General features: G+C 43.1%; 1 protein-coding gene across 1 annotated transcript in view; it reads left to right on the top strand.

The window, feature by feature from the left end:
* The window catches only part of WDR44 (WD repeat domain 44), a 1972396-nt gene that overhangs the window by 1833055 nt on the left and 125117 nt on the right, over nucleotides 1-14224 (top strand). The window contains 1 exon segment of the mRNA XM_044057470.1: nucleotides 13889-13990. Coding sequence (XP_043913405.1) covers nucleotides 13889-13990 — 102 coding nt within the window.

Here is a 14224-nt window from a genome sequence, read left to right as displayed (position 1 = left end):
ACTTATCAGCTTTGGCCCAGGGGCAGAGAGGAAACACATCTCCAAACAATCCATTTCCAAATGGATATCTTACTGTATACATTTCTGCTACAGTTTTCATGGGAAACTTCCCCAGGTCTATTCGAACCCATTCCACTATTGCAGCCTACACTTCCACAGCATTCTGGAATTCATAAACTCCAATGCCCTAGATCAACTTATCCACATCCCCACCAGGGGCAACAATATCCTAGACCTAGTCATTACCAACATGAGTGACTGGTGTTCCACACCTGAAGTCAACTCCTCGTTGATCCGATCCGACCATAAGCTAATCACCCTTGATATTCCACATCACACCCCCACACCCCATTAAGGAAACCACAGTAAAAAATTTCTCCAAAGCCAACTTCATGCTTCTTAAGACAGAAGTAGTGAACTTCATGACACCCATGCAGATGGACAATACAGTTACAACTGCTGAATCCTATACAAATGCACTCTATAAGCACTTACATGAGTGCATGGATCGTGCTATCCCAAACAGAACCAAGACGCTATCCTCCAAAAAAAGGAAGCCAATCTGGTGGTCCCTTACCATAAACAAACTGTACAACAGAAGGAAGAAACTGTTGCAAAAGAGAGTAAAATCCCATTAGTGGAGGAGCTCCCTGGTCAGCCTCAGTAAGAAGCTGAGATCCCTTATAAGATCCTTCATAGCTAGCTACAAAAATAAAATTGCCACTAATTCCAAGGACAACCACAAAGCATTCTATAGCTATGTCAAGAATCTCAATGGCAACACCCAGATCTGCTCTGAGTTACAGCGCAAAGGCACGAAAATTACAGAACCAACTGATATTGCCAACATCCTGGCAGATAGGGTCAGTGCTAACTTTACCTCCCACCCCCTAAAGAGCCCATATCTATACAGGAAGAATGCAGAGTCCCTGTAATCACAACTACGCAGGTGAAAGCTGCACTCTCTAAAGCCAAAAACACAGCATCCATGGGACCGGACAACATCCCAGGCTGCATTTTACACGAACTTAAGAATGAGCTGGCTCCCCACTTAAGCACCATGTTCAATAATAGCCTCGCATCAGGCTTTGTGCCCACTGAATGGCGTACAGCAACAGTTATCCCACTCCACAAACGGGGAGCCACCACTGATGCCAGGAACTATAGACCTATTAGCCTGACGAGCCTGGTCTGCAAAGCCATGGAACGTATCATCATGGAACTCATAAACAAAGACATTGGTAACCTCCAAACTCTGGATCCCACCCAGTTCGGGTTTGTGAAAGGCAGAGCATGCCTCCTGAACCCGATCAACTTCTTTGAGGCAGTCACCAAAGCCGTAGATGAGGGTAAGGTGGTTCACACAGCTTATCTTGACCTCGCCAAGGCTTTCGACACCATCCCCCATTCTGGAATTATAGCTAAACTCAATAAACTAGGCATAAATCCCTACATCACAAGATGGGTTGTCAACTGGCTCACGGACAGAACCCACACTGTAAAAGTTGCAGACTCCAAATCTGACCTCAAAGCAGTGACATGTGGAGTACCACAGGGTTCCGTCCTGGGACCGCTCCTGTTTGGTATCTACTTCTCTGAAGTACAGGCTAACACAGAAGGCCTCTGGCTAACGAAGTTCGTAGATGACTGCAAACTAGGCGCCATAGTCAAGTCCCCAAATGATGTGAACATCCTACAGAAAGGCCTCTCTGAGACAGATGCCTGGTGTCAGAGCCATGGCCTCAAGCTCAGTGCCAAAAAGTGCAGTGTCATCCCCTTTGGTAAAACCTCTGTACCCATGAACTACCACATAGGCAGCAATTTACTTAACACCGAATGCGTGATGAGACCTTGGGACCCAGGTGGATAGTAGTCTCTCCTTTGATAGTCACATTGCCACAGTAGTCAGGAAGTCCTTCTGCGTGGCACACCATCATAAAAGGGTTCTCATCCAGGAAAAAAGAGGTCATTGTTCCCCTCTACTTGACACTCATTAGACCCACTATAGAGTACAACGCCCCTTTTGGAATGTACCTCACAAGACATCTGCAGCAGCTGGAAAGGCCATAGAAGTACCTCACAAAGAGGATTACTGGACTCAAACAAATGCCCTACACTGACCGCCTCAAAAAACTCCAGCTTTACTCCGTAGCATATCGCCTACTCAGAGGTGATCTCTGCCTAACATATAAAGCTGTGTCAAACCCAGAGCTGTTGGACATGCTACACCTAAAGAAATCCCAATCCCTCCGAGCTACACGCTCTAGGGACCTAAACCTTGTCACCACAATAAACAGGACATGCTGGAGGGTTAGATTCCTATCCCAGAGACTTCCCATACTCTGGAACAGGCTACCCATCTATGTCAAGCAAAGTTCTTCATTAACACTCTTCAAGAAAAATCTTGACGAGTGGATGGGAAATAGGAAATACACCCCAGGGATCACTTCTGTATCTCTGCTCGACAGTGGCACAGGAAAATAACTTTCTTGGGTGGCGTACACCAGGGAACCTAGTTGGCTAGGCTTACGTAGGCCCTTGGGCCGATAGCCTAGTACCTACCTATGAACCTATTCCTCAGAGGAGTTCCCACCAGGGACATCCTGGAAGCTGCCACCTGGACTTCTGTCCATACCTTTACCAAGCATTACCACCTACCTCTATTTTCTAAGGCTAGGGCAGGGTTTGCCTGTGCAGTTTTGCAGGACATGCTGACTCATTCCTAGGTCTGTTACTAGTCCTACCACCCTTCTCCTGTCAGCTTTGGGAATCCTCCCACAGGTGATGACTGCAACAGTGAAACATGAAGAACATAGTACAGTTGTGTACACTTACCATAAATGTAGATGTCTGATTGTTTTCACTATTGCAGTCCTGGTTTCCCACCCTCCTTCCCCCTTATATCTTCTTTCTTTAAGGAGACATAAGTTTCTAACGTGGCTTTTAGCCACCAGGGCCACTTTACTATATTTACTTGGGCCTCTGAGTAGTTAGAGCAAGAAAAACTGATGTAATGGCGTCGGCTGCCTTCCTTTATAGCACTGGACGACCTGACGTCAGCCAGCAAGCGACAGCAGCGGACGCAGAAAAACATTGACTGTGGTATTCAGGCTGGCCGAGGCCTTCCACAGCAGGGATAACACCCACAGGTGATGACTGCAACAGAGTGAATACACTCGAACGTCTACATGTATGGTAAGTGTACATAACTGTACTTCCTGTGTTTTTCTGATTCCATCCTTCAACTAATGGCTCTTCAGATCTGACATTGTATCTGACTTCAGATGGTTTTAGACTTCAGGATCAACAGCTCAGGCTCCTCTTCATACTTTTTTTCTTGAAACTTTGTGTTTAAATTTGTTAGATGTCATCTAATTGAGAGAAGTGTGATAGTGGTTGGCAGATTCCTTATAAGAACCTCTACTCCCAGTGCTTGTTTTGTCTCGGGGCTGAACACAACTATATGAATTGTCAGATTTGTCAATTGTTAGTTCCAAAAACCCTCCCTGCATGTCTTTCCTCATCAGACACTTATTTAGCGAGAGAGTGCTTGAAGCGGCCTGCGCAATTCAGAATGGTGGAACCCTCTGCATCCAGTGTCCTGCTCGCACTAAAATGAAATTCAAAAGTCCTAGGTCTGAAAAGTTGTCTGTCCAGTCAGATTCTGACATATGTATTGAGGGTGTTGCAGGAACTCTGGCTTTTGCAACCTTGCCCGGAGTCTTTTATGAGATGTTCTTCATGTTTCACTGTTGCAGTCATTACATTTGGGTAATCTGCTTGCAGGTTGCCCTCAGTCGGCCTGATTAACAAAGTTTTGGGTTTTGCGTTGGCTGCTGTCCCTTCTTCTATGACGTCAGGTCATCGGGGGTATAAAACATGCAGCTGACGCCATTACATCAGTCTTTCTTGCCTTGCAGTGCCCGAAGCAGAAGCAGTTCGCAAGTGCCGGTCGGCCGACATCTGAAATTTTCATTTTCGAGTTTCAGAACTGAAGTCCAACTAAAAGCTAAGTACCCCATGGGGGAAACTTTTTCTTGCACCTTACCGATGTCAGTAAAAGTTAATAATTGCATTACTTGTGGAAAGCAAATACCTCATTTTTTCATTCGTACTGCATTCCTTGCCTAGGCCCTGACCATGACGTACCTTGCTGTCGATTTTGTGCTGTATTTAATCAGCGCACTATCCGTCGTCTGTATATTTTTGCTTCTAAATATTTCGGTTTTCTGTTTAATTATCCAGAAATGTTGTCGGTTAGCCATCTGACTACCGGGATTCCGAAAAAATGCAAAGATAAAGACAGAGACAGGCCGCCGAGGTCCAAAACTGACAACGACGCTTCTCCTAAGCCAATCGCCAGTTCGCCGGTACTCAGTGAGGAGCTTTTGCGGCCCCTGATACCTGATACCCGCTACTTCTGATTCGCAGGCCTCTACTGAGACCCATTCAGAGTCCGGTATGCCGCGAGATACTTCAACTATGGAACCCACAGATGTCTCTACCTTGGATGGGTTCGGAGCCGCTGTGCAGGCTAAGGCCTAAATCTAGATACATGTCTAAACAAAATGATGCTCAGGCCTCTATGCCTAAAAAAACAAATGATAAAAATGGCTGAAGATCTAATAACTCTAATCAGGGGTAGCCAACCCCCCCCCCCCCAGTTCTAAGAGGCCTAGGGCTGAGATTGACTATGAATCTTCTGATCAGGATTCTGTTTTTCCTGACTCTTCTGATGACCTGGATTTGTCCTTTCCTACTTGAGAGGATTCTCATGCAGAGGACTCTATTCTCTCTGCTTCCCCTCCTGAGGATTTTTCTTTTGGAGAAACCTTACATACTCTAAGGGAGCATTTTCACTAGGAAAACCAGGAATTTTCTGATTCAAAAAAGAGGCTTAGGGATTTCCTTCTCCTACTTCAGCATAGGCCTTTGGCTGTTCCTCCTATACTAGACATTGTTGATGCTTTCTCAGAATCCAGTTTGGCCCCTGATTCCCTGCCTCCTGCTCCCAGTAAACCTGACAGATACTACAGGGTCTCTCTGAGTCCCACAAGTTCCTTTTCAAAAATCCTATTGCAGATCCAGAGACTATTTTGCAGGGGCCCAAGGGCATTAAGGCCTCTACTGCTAAAAATCCTACCCCTTCTGATAGAGACTCCAGGGCACTGGATAGATGGGGTAAAAGGTTTACACTTCAGCAACCTTGGCCATTAGAGCTTTAAACTGCCAATCTCATATGTTAAAAGATCAGCAACATGTTATTGGACTGCTTAAACAGAAAATGATGTTGATTCCTGACTGTGTGGAAAATAAAGACTTACAGGATTTAATGCATTCTGCTGAACAAGTTGGAAAACATACTTGGCAATGTGGCTTTGATTCTTTAGAGGCCTCTTGCAGGGCTGCTGTTACTGGGCCTGTGCTTAGAAGGCATGCTTGGCTTAAGGAGCAATCTTTGCCTGTTCATATTAAAGCTAAATTGTTGGATGCTCCTTTAAATCAGGACCGCCTGTTTGGCAACAAGGCAGAAGAAGTTCTTAAAAAGATGGAAGATAAAGCTAAATCTATGCAAAATGTTAAAGATTTTTTACAAGTTCAGCTTCCTAGATTTAGTAGGTACTGGCCATCTAAGAATTGGTCCTTTCCAGCCCCGTCCAGGTCTTCTCAAGCCAAACCCAGACACAGCAAAAACCCCAGGTTTTAGTCCCAGGGAACTCACAGAACTAAGCAGTGGGGGGCCTCCACTTCCAAGTCTGGGAATAATAAGACTCCTCCCTATGGTAAATTGTCTCAGTGACTTCCTTTTAAAATTTCCAAGCACTTATCTTCTGACTGCCTCTTTGGGGGGAAAGATTGCTCTTCATGCAAAGAACTGGGAGCTCAATACCCAGGACAAATGGGTTTTAATTATAGTGTCCCAGGGATACAGATTTCACTTCCATACATTGCCAACACCAAATGGGTGGCTGGACCTACCCCCAAATCAGTGGGCAGAGGCTCAAAAACAAGTACTTGCTCTCTTAAGCATGGGGGCTGTTCAGCTGGTACCAAAAGAGGAAAAGGGACAAGGTTTCTACTCAAGACTTTTCCTGGTACCCAGAAAAGACAAATCATGGTGTCCTATCCTGGACCTGTCTACTCTGAACACCTTTCTGGAGATTCCAAAATTCAAGATGCTGACTCTTCAACAATTACTTCCTATGCTAGGCAAAGACGCCTGGTTGGTAACACTAGATTTAAAAGACCCATACCTGCACACCCCAATTAGGGAATCTTGCAGAAGATACCTACGCTTCAAAGCAGGCTACACGCACTGTCAGTTCTCTACACTGCCCTTTGGCTTATCTACTGCACCCAGGGTATTCACAAAGTGCCTAACTCCAGTTATTGCATTTTGCAGGCAAAGAAGTATTCAAATATACCCATACCAGGACGATTGTCTAATTCAGGCAGAAAGCCAGGACATACTTTTAAATCATCTGTACCTTTGTAAAAAGGGTTCTAACTTGTCTGGGGTACACCATAAACGAAACAAAATCACAACTGGTACCCTGTCAACAAATTACATTCATGGGAGCAAGCTTGAATACAACTTCCCAGATGGCTTACCTCACGCCAGAAAAGCAAATTCATTTGACAGCCTACTTCAAACAAGTGGCCACAAAAACCCTGCTATCTGCAAGACAAATACTGCAAGCCTTGGGGATCATGGCCTCCTGCATTCTTCTAATTCCATATGCAAGACTGCTTATGAGGAAATTACAGTGGTATCTAAGAAGCCTATGGAGTCAACATTCTCACAGCCTAGAAACAATGATTCCTATCATACCTTGCCTACGCCTATAGTTCCTTTGGTGGGCAGAGGCCTGCCACCAAAACAAGGGACTACCTTTCATACCACCCCCTGCCACCCAAACCCTAACAACAGATGCATCAGACTATGTATGGGGGGGGGCTCACCTGGCAGGGAAGTGCATTCAGGGCAAATGGAACCCAAGTCAAATGCACCTGCATATCAAGCAAAAAGAAATTTTAGCTGTACAGAATGCTCTGACAGCCTTCAAGGACTACATTCTTCCAGGACAACTAATGGTAAAGACGGACAACACCACGGTTATGTGGTACATAAACAAGCAGGGGGTTACACATTCTTACCCCTCTGCAGACTAGCCATGGCATTGTGGAACACAGCCTTGGGCTACCAAGTACACCTACAAGCTCAATTCCTGCCAGGAAAATTAAATACACTGGCAGACGGACTAAGCAGAAACCTCATGGACCCACACGAGTGGAAACTGGAACCAAGGATTCTCAACATGTTGACAAGCGAATGGGGGATCCCAGATATAGACCTGGTTGCCTCCCCCCAGAACTACCAATTGGACAAATTTTGCACAAGGACTCCCCACAAACAAGCCTGAAAAGTGGATGCCCTGTCCTTCAACTGGAAAAAACCTATCAGTCTGTACCTTTCCCCTGCTGCCTCTGCTCTCCAAAGTACTACTAAAAGTCAAACAGGACAAACCAAGGATGATTTTGATTGCTCCAGACTGGCCGTGACAACACTGGTACCCCCTCCTGCTGCGCAGTGTGTCACGGTTATCTCCATGGCACCTGCCTCAGACTCCTTCCCTGCTGTCTTAGCAGGAGAATCAGATTCTGCACCCTCAACTTCCAACACTGAACCTTGCAGCCTGGCTAATTACTTAAACTCTCCCTTACCATCCCTCGGCAAACCTGTGATGGATGTCATCTTAGCGGCAAGGAGGCCTACTACTAGAAAATCTTATGCTGAAAAATGGAAAAGATTCTGTGCCTGGAACCAGTCGCAAGGGATGAGCACAGCAGCGCCCAATTTACCTCAGATTTTACAATGCTTAACGGAGATGCTTCACAAGGGCTTGTCTTTTTCCTCCATTAAAATCCACGCCTCAGCCATTTCAGCTCATTATAACACAGAACCTCCCCTCTTTTCTCATCCACTGCTCAAGCAGTTCCTCAGAGGGGCCAAAGATTTGAGACCACCCAGGAGAGCTCCAACCCCAGCCTGGGACCTTAACTTTGTATTGGAGAAACTCACTCTACCTCCTTTCGAGCCAGCTGCTACTGCAGACTTAAAATTTCTTTCTTGGAAAACAGCTTTCCTTTTAGCAATCACTTCAGCTAGAAGGGTATCTGAATTACATGCCCTTATGGCAGTGAAGCCTTTCATCATCTTTCATGCGGACAGGGTGTCACTCAGACCCAGTCCATCCTTCATGCCCAAGGTGGTAGCCAGTGTGGCTCTTAATCAGTCCATTCATTTGCCAACCTTCTTTCCTAATCCACAGAACAAAGGGGAATGGGTACTGCATTCCTTGGATGTACACAGACAACTTAGATTCTACTTGGACAGGACTAAACCACAAAGAAAATCTGAACAACTGCTGGTAGCATTTGCTGCAGGGGCAGAGGGGAAGGCTATTTCAAAACAAACCATTTCTAAATGGATAAGCCATTGCATTCATTTCTGCTGTAAGCACCATGGAAAACCTATCCCCCAGGGGATCAGACCTCACTCCACCAGGGCTGCATCTTCTTCTACAGCCTTTCTCAGAGGCGTTCCTACCAGGGACATACTAGAAGCTGCTACCTGGAGTTCTGTACATACTGTCACCAGTCATTATCATTTGCCACTTTTCTCTAAATCCAGAGCTGGCTTTGCCACTGCAGACTTGCAGGGCCTTATAGCTGGCCCTAATGCTATTTAAACTCCTCCTCCCAACCATAGCTTTGCGAATCTACCCAAATGTAATGACTGCAACAGTGAAACATGAAGAACATAGTACAGTTGTGTACACTTACATTAAATGTAGATGTCAGAGTGTATTCACAGTTGCAGTCCTGGTTACCCTCCCTCCTGCCCCTTAACTTCATTTGGCTATACCTCTACTTTCCTTTACTATGCTTAAAAGCCTTTGTGGTGTATTTGCTTTTTTGTTGGAGGTATACCTTTGTGTTTTTGTTTAATTGCTTCCCATTAGGGGGGCACCTGACATCTGGGGCAAGAAAAACTGATGTAATGGCGTTGGCTGCATGTTTTATACCCCTGACGACCTGACGTCATGGAAGAAGAGACATCAACTGAAGCAGGACCCAAGACTTTGTTAATCAGGCCGACTGAGGGCAACCTGCAAGCAGATTACCCAAATGTAATGACTGCAACAGTGAATACACTCGAACATCTACATTTATGGTAAGTGCACACAACTGTACTTTCTGATTCTTGCACATCCAGTGCAGATGATGTTACCCTTGTGGTTGAGAAGGAGGGAACCTGCACTCATTATTTCAGAGGAACTGGAGGACATACCTTAAAATCCTGGTCAGGAAAGAGGTGCCTAGATCCTTAATAGAAATCCTTCATGTTTTTTATCTGACATGCGTTGTGAAAGCAGATGGCACACCAAAGTAAAAGAAACAAAAGACAAAGAATGTTTCATCTTCTCAGACATCTTAAAAGGAAAGGATGGAATTTTTATAGGATCTGTACGAGGCCATTTTGTTTCTCAAGCCTCCTTCCTTTCTTTTTGTTTACTGTCTTCCTTCCCTTTCTCAAGAGACCCCATGAACCCTCTGTGGAGGAGGAGGGGGAAGAATATGATTCAGATGAACATTCTTTGGCTAATTTATCTCGGATTCATTCTCCAAGCCAGATGGCTTCTGATGATGAAGACACACTATCCCCTGACTCTCCTAATAAATTAATTTCCTTTGGGGAACCATTAAAATTGATGCAACATTTTGAATGTGAATACAGACAAGTTTCTGATGTATGGAAGAGGTACTATAACTTATTAGCGGTATTCCAGCCCTTCTCCCTCTAGTTTTGGAGGTCTTTCTAGATGTATTTACATCTACTTCTGCCTCTTCTGTTCCCAGCCTCCAGCCCCTAAGATACCCAATAGGTTTTACAGAGTGCTAGAGGTTCTAAAATCTCTCCTTTGGTGAATCCTTCTGTTTTTTCTGTGTTCACTGACAAGACTTCCAAATTTTTGCCTGCTGCTAACGTTCTACCTTTTGACAGAGATGATAGGGCCATGGACAGATACAGAAAGAAAGTTTATAACTCTTCCACTCTAGCTTTCAGGGTATTGAATTATTCCACACAAATGTCAAAATATATATTGCCTGTCCTTGGTAAGACTTTGACTGACTTTGTAGTCTCTGAAACTAAGCCGCTGGTCATTTCAGTGGTTGGTCAGGCTGTTTATATTGCCAGACATAAAATTAAATGCAGCTATGATGCAGTGGAGGCTTCTTGCAGGGCGGCTGCTATTGGATCTGTCCCTGGGAGATTTGCATGGCTTCATTTTCAGCCCCTTCCTGAGGATATGAAAGCTAACCTTTTAGACTCGCATCTTCACAAATATTTTCTGTTTGGACATCCTGCAGCAAACCCATTAAGATATTTGCAAGAGAAAGGTAAAAAGCACTCAAAATGTTAAGCAAATCTTTTTCACCTCAATCCCTAGGTATTAAAGGAACTCTAAAGCACAACAAAATGGAACTCAACACCTTGAACTATGTAAAAATATATATAATGGCAAAGCTTTCAAGGCAACCTCTTATTCATTGCTCATAATAAAATAAACTGTAGTAATTATAATATACAACACACATAACAGACCATATATTTTCAGTCCATATTTCCTCTTCAGTCCTGTCCTGCAAATTAAATTCTAAGGACTCAGGTGTTCATGGCAGCTGCCATCCTTATGGTCCCCTTCATCAAACTCCATATGGGAAAGATCCAGTGGTATCTGAAGTTTCTCAGGTCTCAGCATTGTTGCCCATTAGGTACTTAGATTTCACGTCTGCCCTTTCTATAAAGAAAGTTGCAGTGGTAGATCTCTCTTGTCCAGCTGAATCCAGGCTGTCCATTCAAGCCAATTTTCCCACTGAGTAACTTCATACATGCATCCGATCTAACTTGGGTTGCATGGGCAGCCTCCTTAACAGTTCTGGGTCAATGGGCTCTGAAATAAAATAGAGAACATGTCATTGTAAAAGAAATGAGGGCAGTCATTCACCCTCTGCAGAAGGGAGCTAGTATAGTTGAGATGTCGTAACATCATCAAGGTATAGGATTTTCTCAAATATGGAATCCAGGACCCTTCTCTGGATTTTCACAGGCAACACCACAATTGTGTGTGTTATATAAAGAAACAAGGCGAGACAAAGTCCTTCCAACTGTGTAAACTGATTCTTTTGGCTTGGAACCAGTCTAGAAAAGCAAGTCTGTTCCTAAAACAATTTGCATTCCTTCCAAGGATAATATTCTTGTGTTTTCAGTAAGCAGTTTCATGGAAGACCCATATGAATGGATGCTGAAAGGGAAGTCTTCCTAGACATATAGTCCACATCTGAGTTATTCCTCAGATAAACTACTTGTCTCAACTCAGCAATTAAAGACCCAAAGGAACAGACCAGAAATCTTGTCGGTGACTCTCTTTTGGTTCTGACAGCACTGGTTCCCTATTCTTCATCTGGCCAGAGGTCATCATCACAAGTTTTCTACAAAGTGGACTTGCTCACAGAGAAAAATGTTTCTTTGCTTCATCTCAGTTTGCTAGCTTTCATCTTGACATTGTGGATGATAGAAATCGAATCCCTTTCAGACACCAGTTTACTGAAGACATGTATCAGGTTCTTCAGGAGGTGAGAAAACTTACCACTAAAAGAGCTCATATATCCAGATGGAATTTGTTTTTTTTGTTTTTTTTTTTTTTATCTAATGTCACAAAAAGGAGGATAATCCCATGCAAACATGACTTGCCACTGTCCTTTCATACTTGTGTGAACTCTTAAAAGCTGGTCTAGAGTTTTTCTATCTATGTGCATTTATCTGCCATTATGCATGCGTGCCCGCCTCTTTATTCTCCCCTGCTTTCTATTATTGAGTGGAAGCACTTTCCAATGGTGTCCTTCACTTTAAACCACCTAGGAGGGCTATGTTCCCTCCTTGGAATCTTAATTTTGTTTTAGAAAACGGTACTCATCCACTTTTAAAACCAGTTGCTTCTGCATCATTCAAGTTTTGTACTTTGAAATCACTTTGTTCTTAGTCCTTATTTTACTAGAAGGGTTTCTGAGCTTCAGGCTCTGATGGCCTCTCCACTCTTCCTTGTTCTCCTTAAGAATAGGTTGTCTCTTAGGGTCAATCCTTTCTTCATGCCCAAAATGGTTTGAGTTGTTTTTCAAATAGGCTAATCTGCCTACTTTCTTTCCATACCCTCAAAACAAGAGTGAAAGACTTTTGCATTCATTGGATGCTTACAGTCGGCTTGGATTCTGTTTGATAAGATGAAAGATATTTGTAACACAGATCAACTGCTTGTCTTCTTCTGGGAATGCACGTTGGATAATCCTGTCTCCAAACAGATGAACATTGGATTTCTAAATCCATTTCCTTTTGTTACTGTCATCATGGTAAGTTTGTATCCTCTGCTGTTAAGGCCCATTCCATTAAAGCATTTTCTTCCACTGGGGCTTTTTACAGAAGGGTTGATTCCAGGGCCTTATCGGACATGGCCACTAGTCTTCTGTTCATAGTGGTGTGTGTTGTGAGGGATGTAGTGTGGGTATTCCTGACAACCTCTTTTATATGCTTGATTTTTCCTTCAAGGAAGTTATGTATTTTCATCCCTCGCATACCTTGTTATTTTCTTTAATGATTAACTGGTTGTCTGAGAGCATGAGGCAATTGCCACATTGCCTTTAGAAGGCCCAAATCTACCAAGCTGACCAAAGAGACATTTGACAATTGCATATCCAAGGTGTCCGGTCCTGAATTTGGGAGGGCTGTTTAGGATTAAGGATTGGGTATTAACAGGGGGTCTCCCAGGGTAGTTTCTGGAGTTGATTTCAGAATCTGTGCACAAGTTTCCACTCAGTGCCTCACTGTTTAGCAGGTTTCGGATCTAATCCTTACTTTACAGGAAAATTTTACTGTCTAGGCATTTGCTACTATTCAGGGCACTGCTAACTGCCTATGCCCAATAGGCAGCTCCGTACAAACTTGCCTGATTTATAGCAGAGGTAAAAAGGTTGAAAACTGACTCCTATACCCTCTAACCGATAAACAGTCGGATCCTCAGCTTTCTTCAGTGCTCCCCTGCTCCGAGGGACCAGGTAAACACCTTCTGTCACAAGATGGATGATCCTGGAGTTTATTTATGTAAAAGCACAAGAAAAATAGCTCTCAAGTGAAGGTTAATCAACAAACTACCACCAAACAGTTACGTCTCTGGCTAATTCACCCTTCTGCAAGGAGATTTGGAGTCTCACAGAACTAGAAAAGCCAACAGAGAAATGGCTATTTTTTTCCACAGAATTAAATAAATGCTTTAGAAAATGCACAAAACAGTAGTGATCACTTTATAAAGCAAGTGCAAGTACAGAAAATCAAGAAAATATTCCTATCTTAGCTTGGATGGCTCTGGATGCAGTTGAAATGCTTGAAATACAGTGAACTATATTTGATAGGTATTGCCATGTATATTTTGTATTAAAGAATAAATATGGAACACCTACAGTGTTTTTTCTTGAACCAGCAAGATTGCAATCTTTTAAAAATGAATTAATGCAGAAATACTAATATAAACTGTTATAGCACTGTACGTGTTTAATAAAAAAGAAATTGAATTCTTTTTTTTTTTTTTTTGTGAAAGCCAGTCATGTAAAACCTTCCAGAATGCTTAATTCTCTGTTAGAAACATAAACCTAATTAAACATTGCCCAAAACTGTAATAGGCTATTGTCTTTTTTAAAAGTCTCTGAATGTATAAAATGTATTTCTAACTTAAGTAATGTTTTTGTTAAATTATATTTTATGAACATGTAGCACTTGAAGTACCATACACAAATACATGTTCGATCCACAAGAGGGCGAAACAAAGTTGGAAGAAAAATAACTGGCATTGAACCTTTGCCGGGTGAAAATAAGGTATGTTCATTTTCTTACATGTGTTAATCTGTGTAAAATACATGAATAACACTATTTTGTTGTCATAGTGGAGAGGTCAAAGGTTTAGTTTTGCTTGCTCATAGTTGAGCAACATCTGTTTTAATATATTTTGTGTTAGTACAGGTGCAGTACTGTACATAATACTCTCAACTGTCCAGGTTTCCACAGTGTGTCCAGATTTTTACCTCATATATTTGGTCTTCTCCTCTTAAA

Source organism: Protopterus annectens, chromosome 15.part0, assembly GCF_019279795.1.
Source record: "Protopterus annectens isolate FY-2018-M chromosome 15.part0, PAN1.0, whole genome shotgun sequence".
In the NCBI taxonomy this organism is placed as follows: domain Eukaryota; kingdom Metazoa; phylum Chordata; order Ceratodontiformes; family Protopteridae; genus Protopterus; species Protopterus annectens.
The sequence above is the reverse complement of the archived record's forward strand: the minus strand, read 5'-3'. Positions and strand labels throughout refer to the sequence as shown.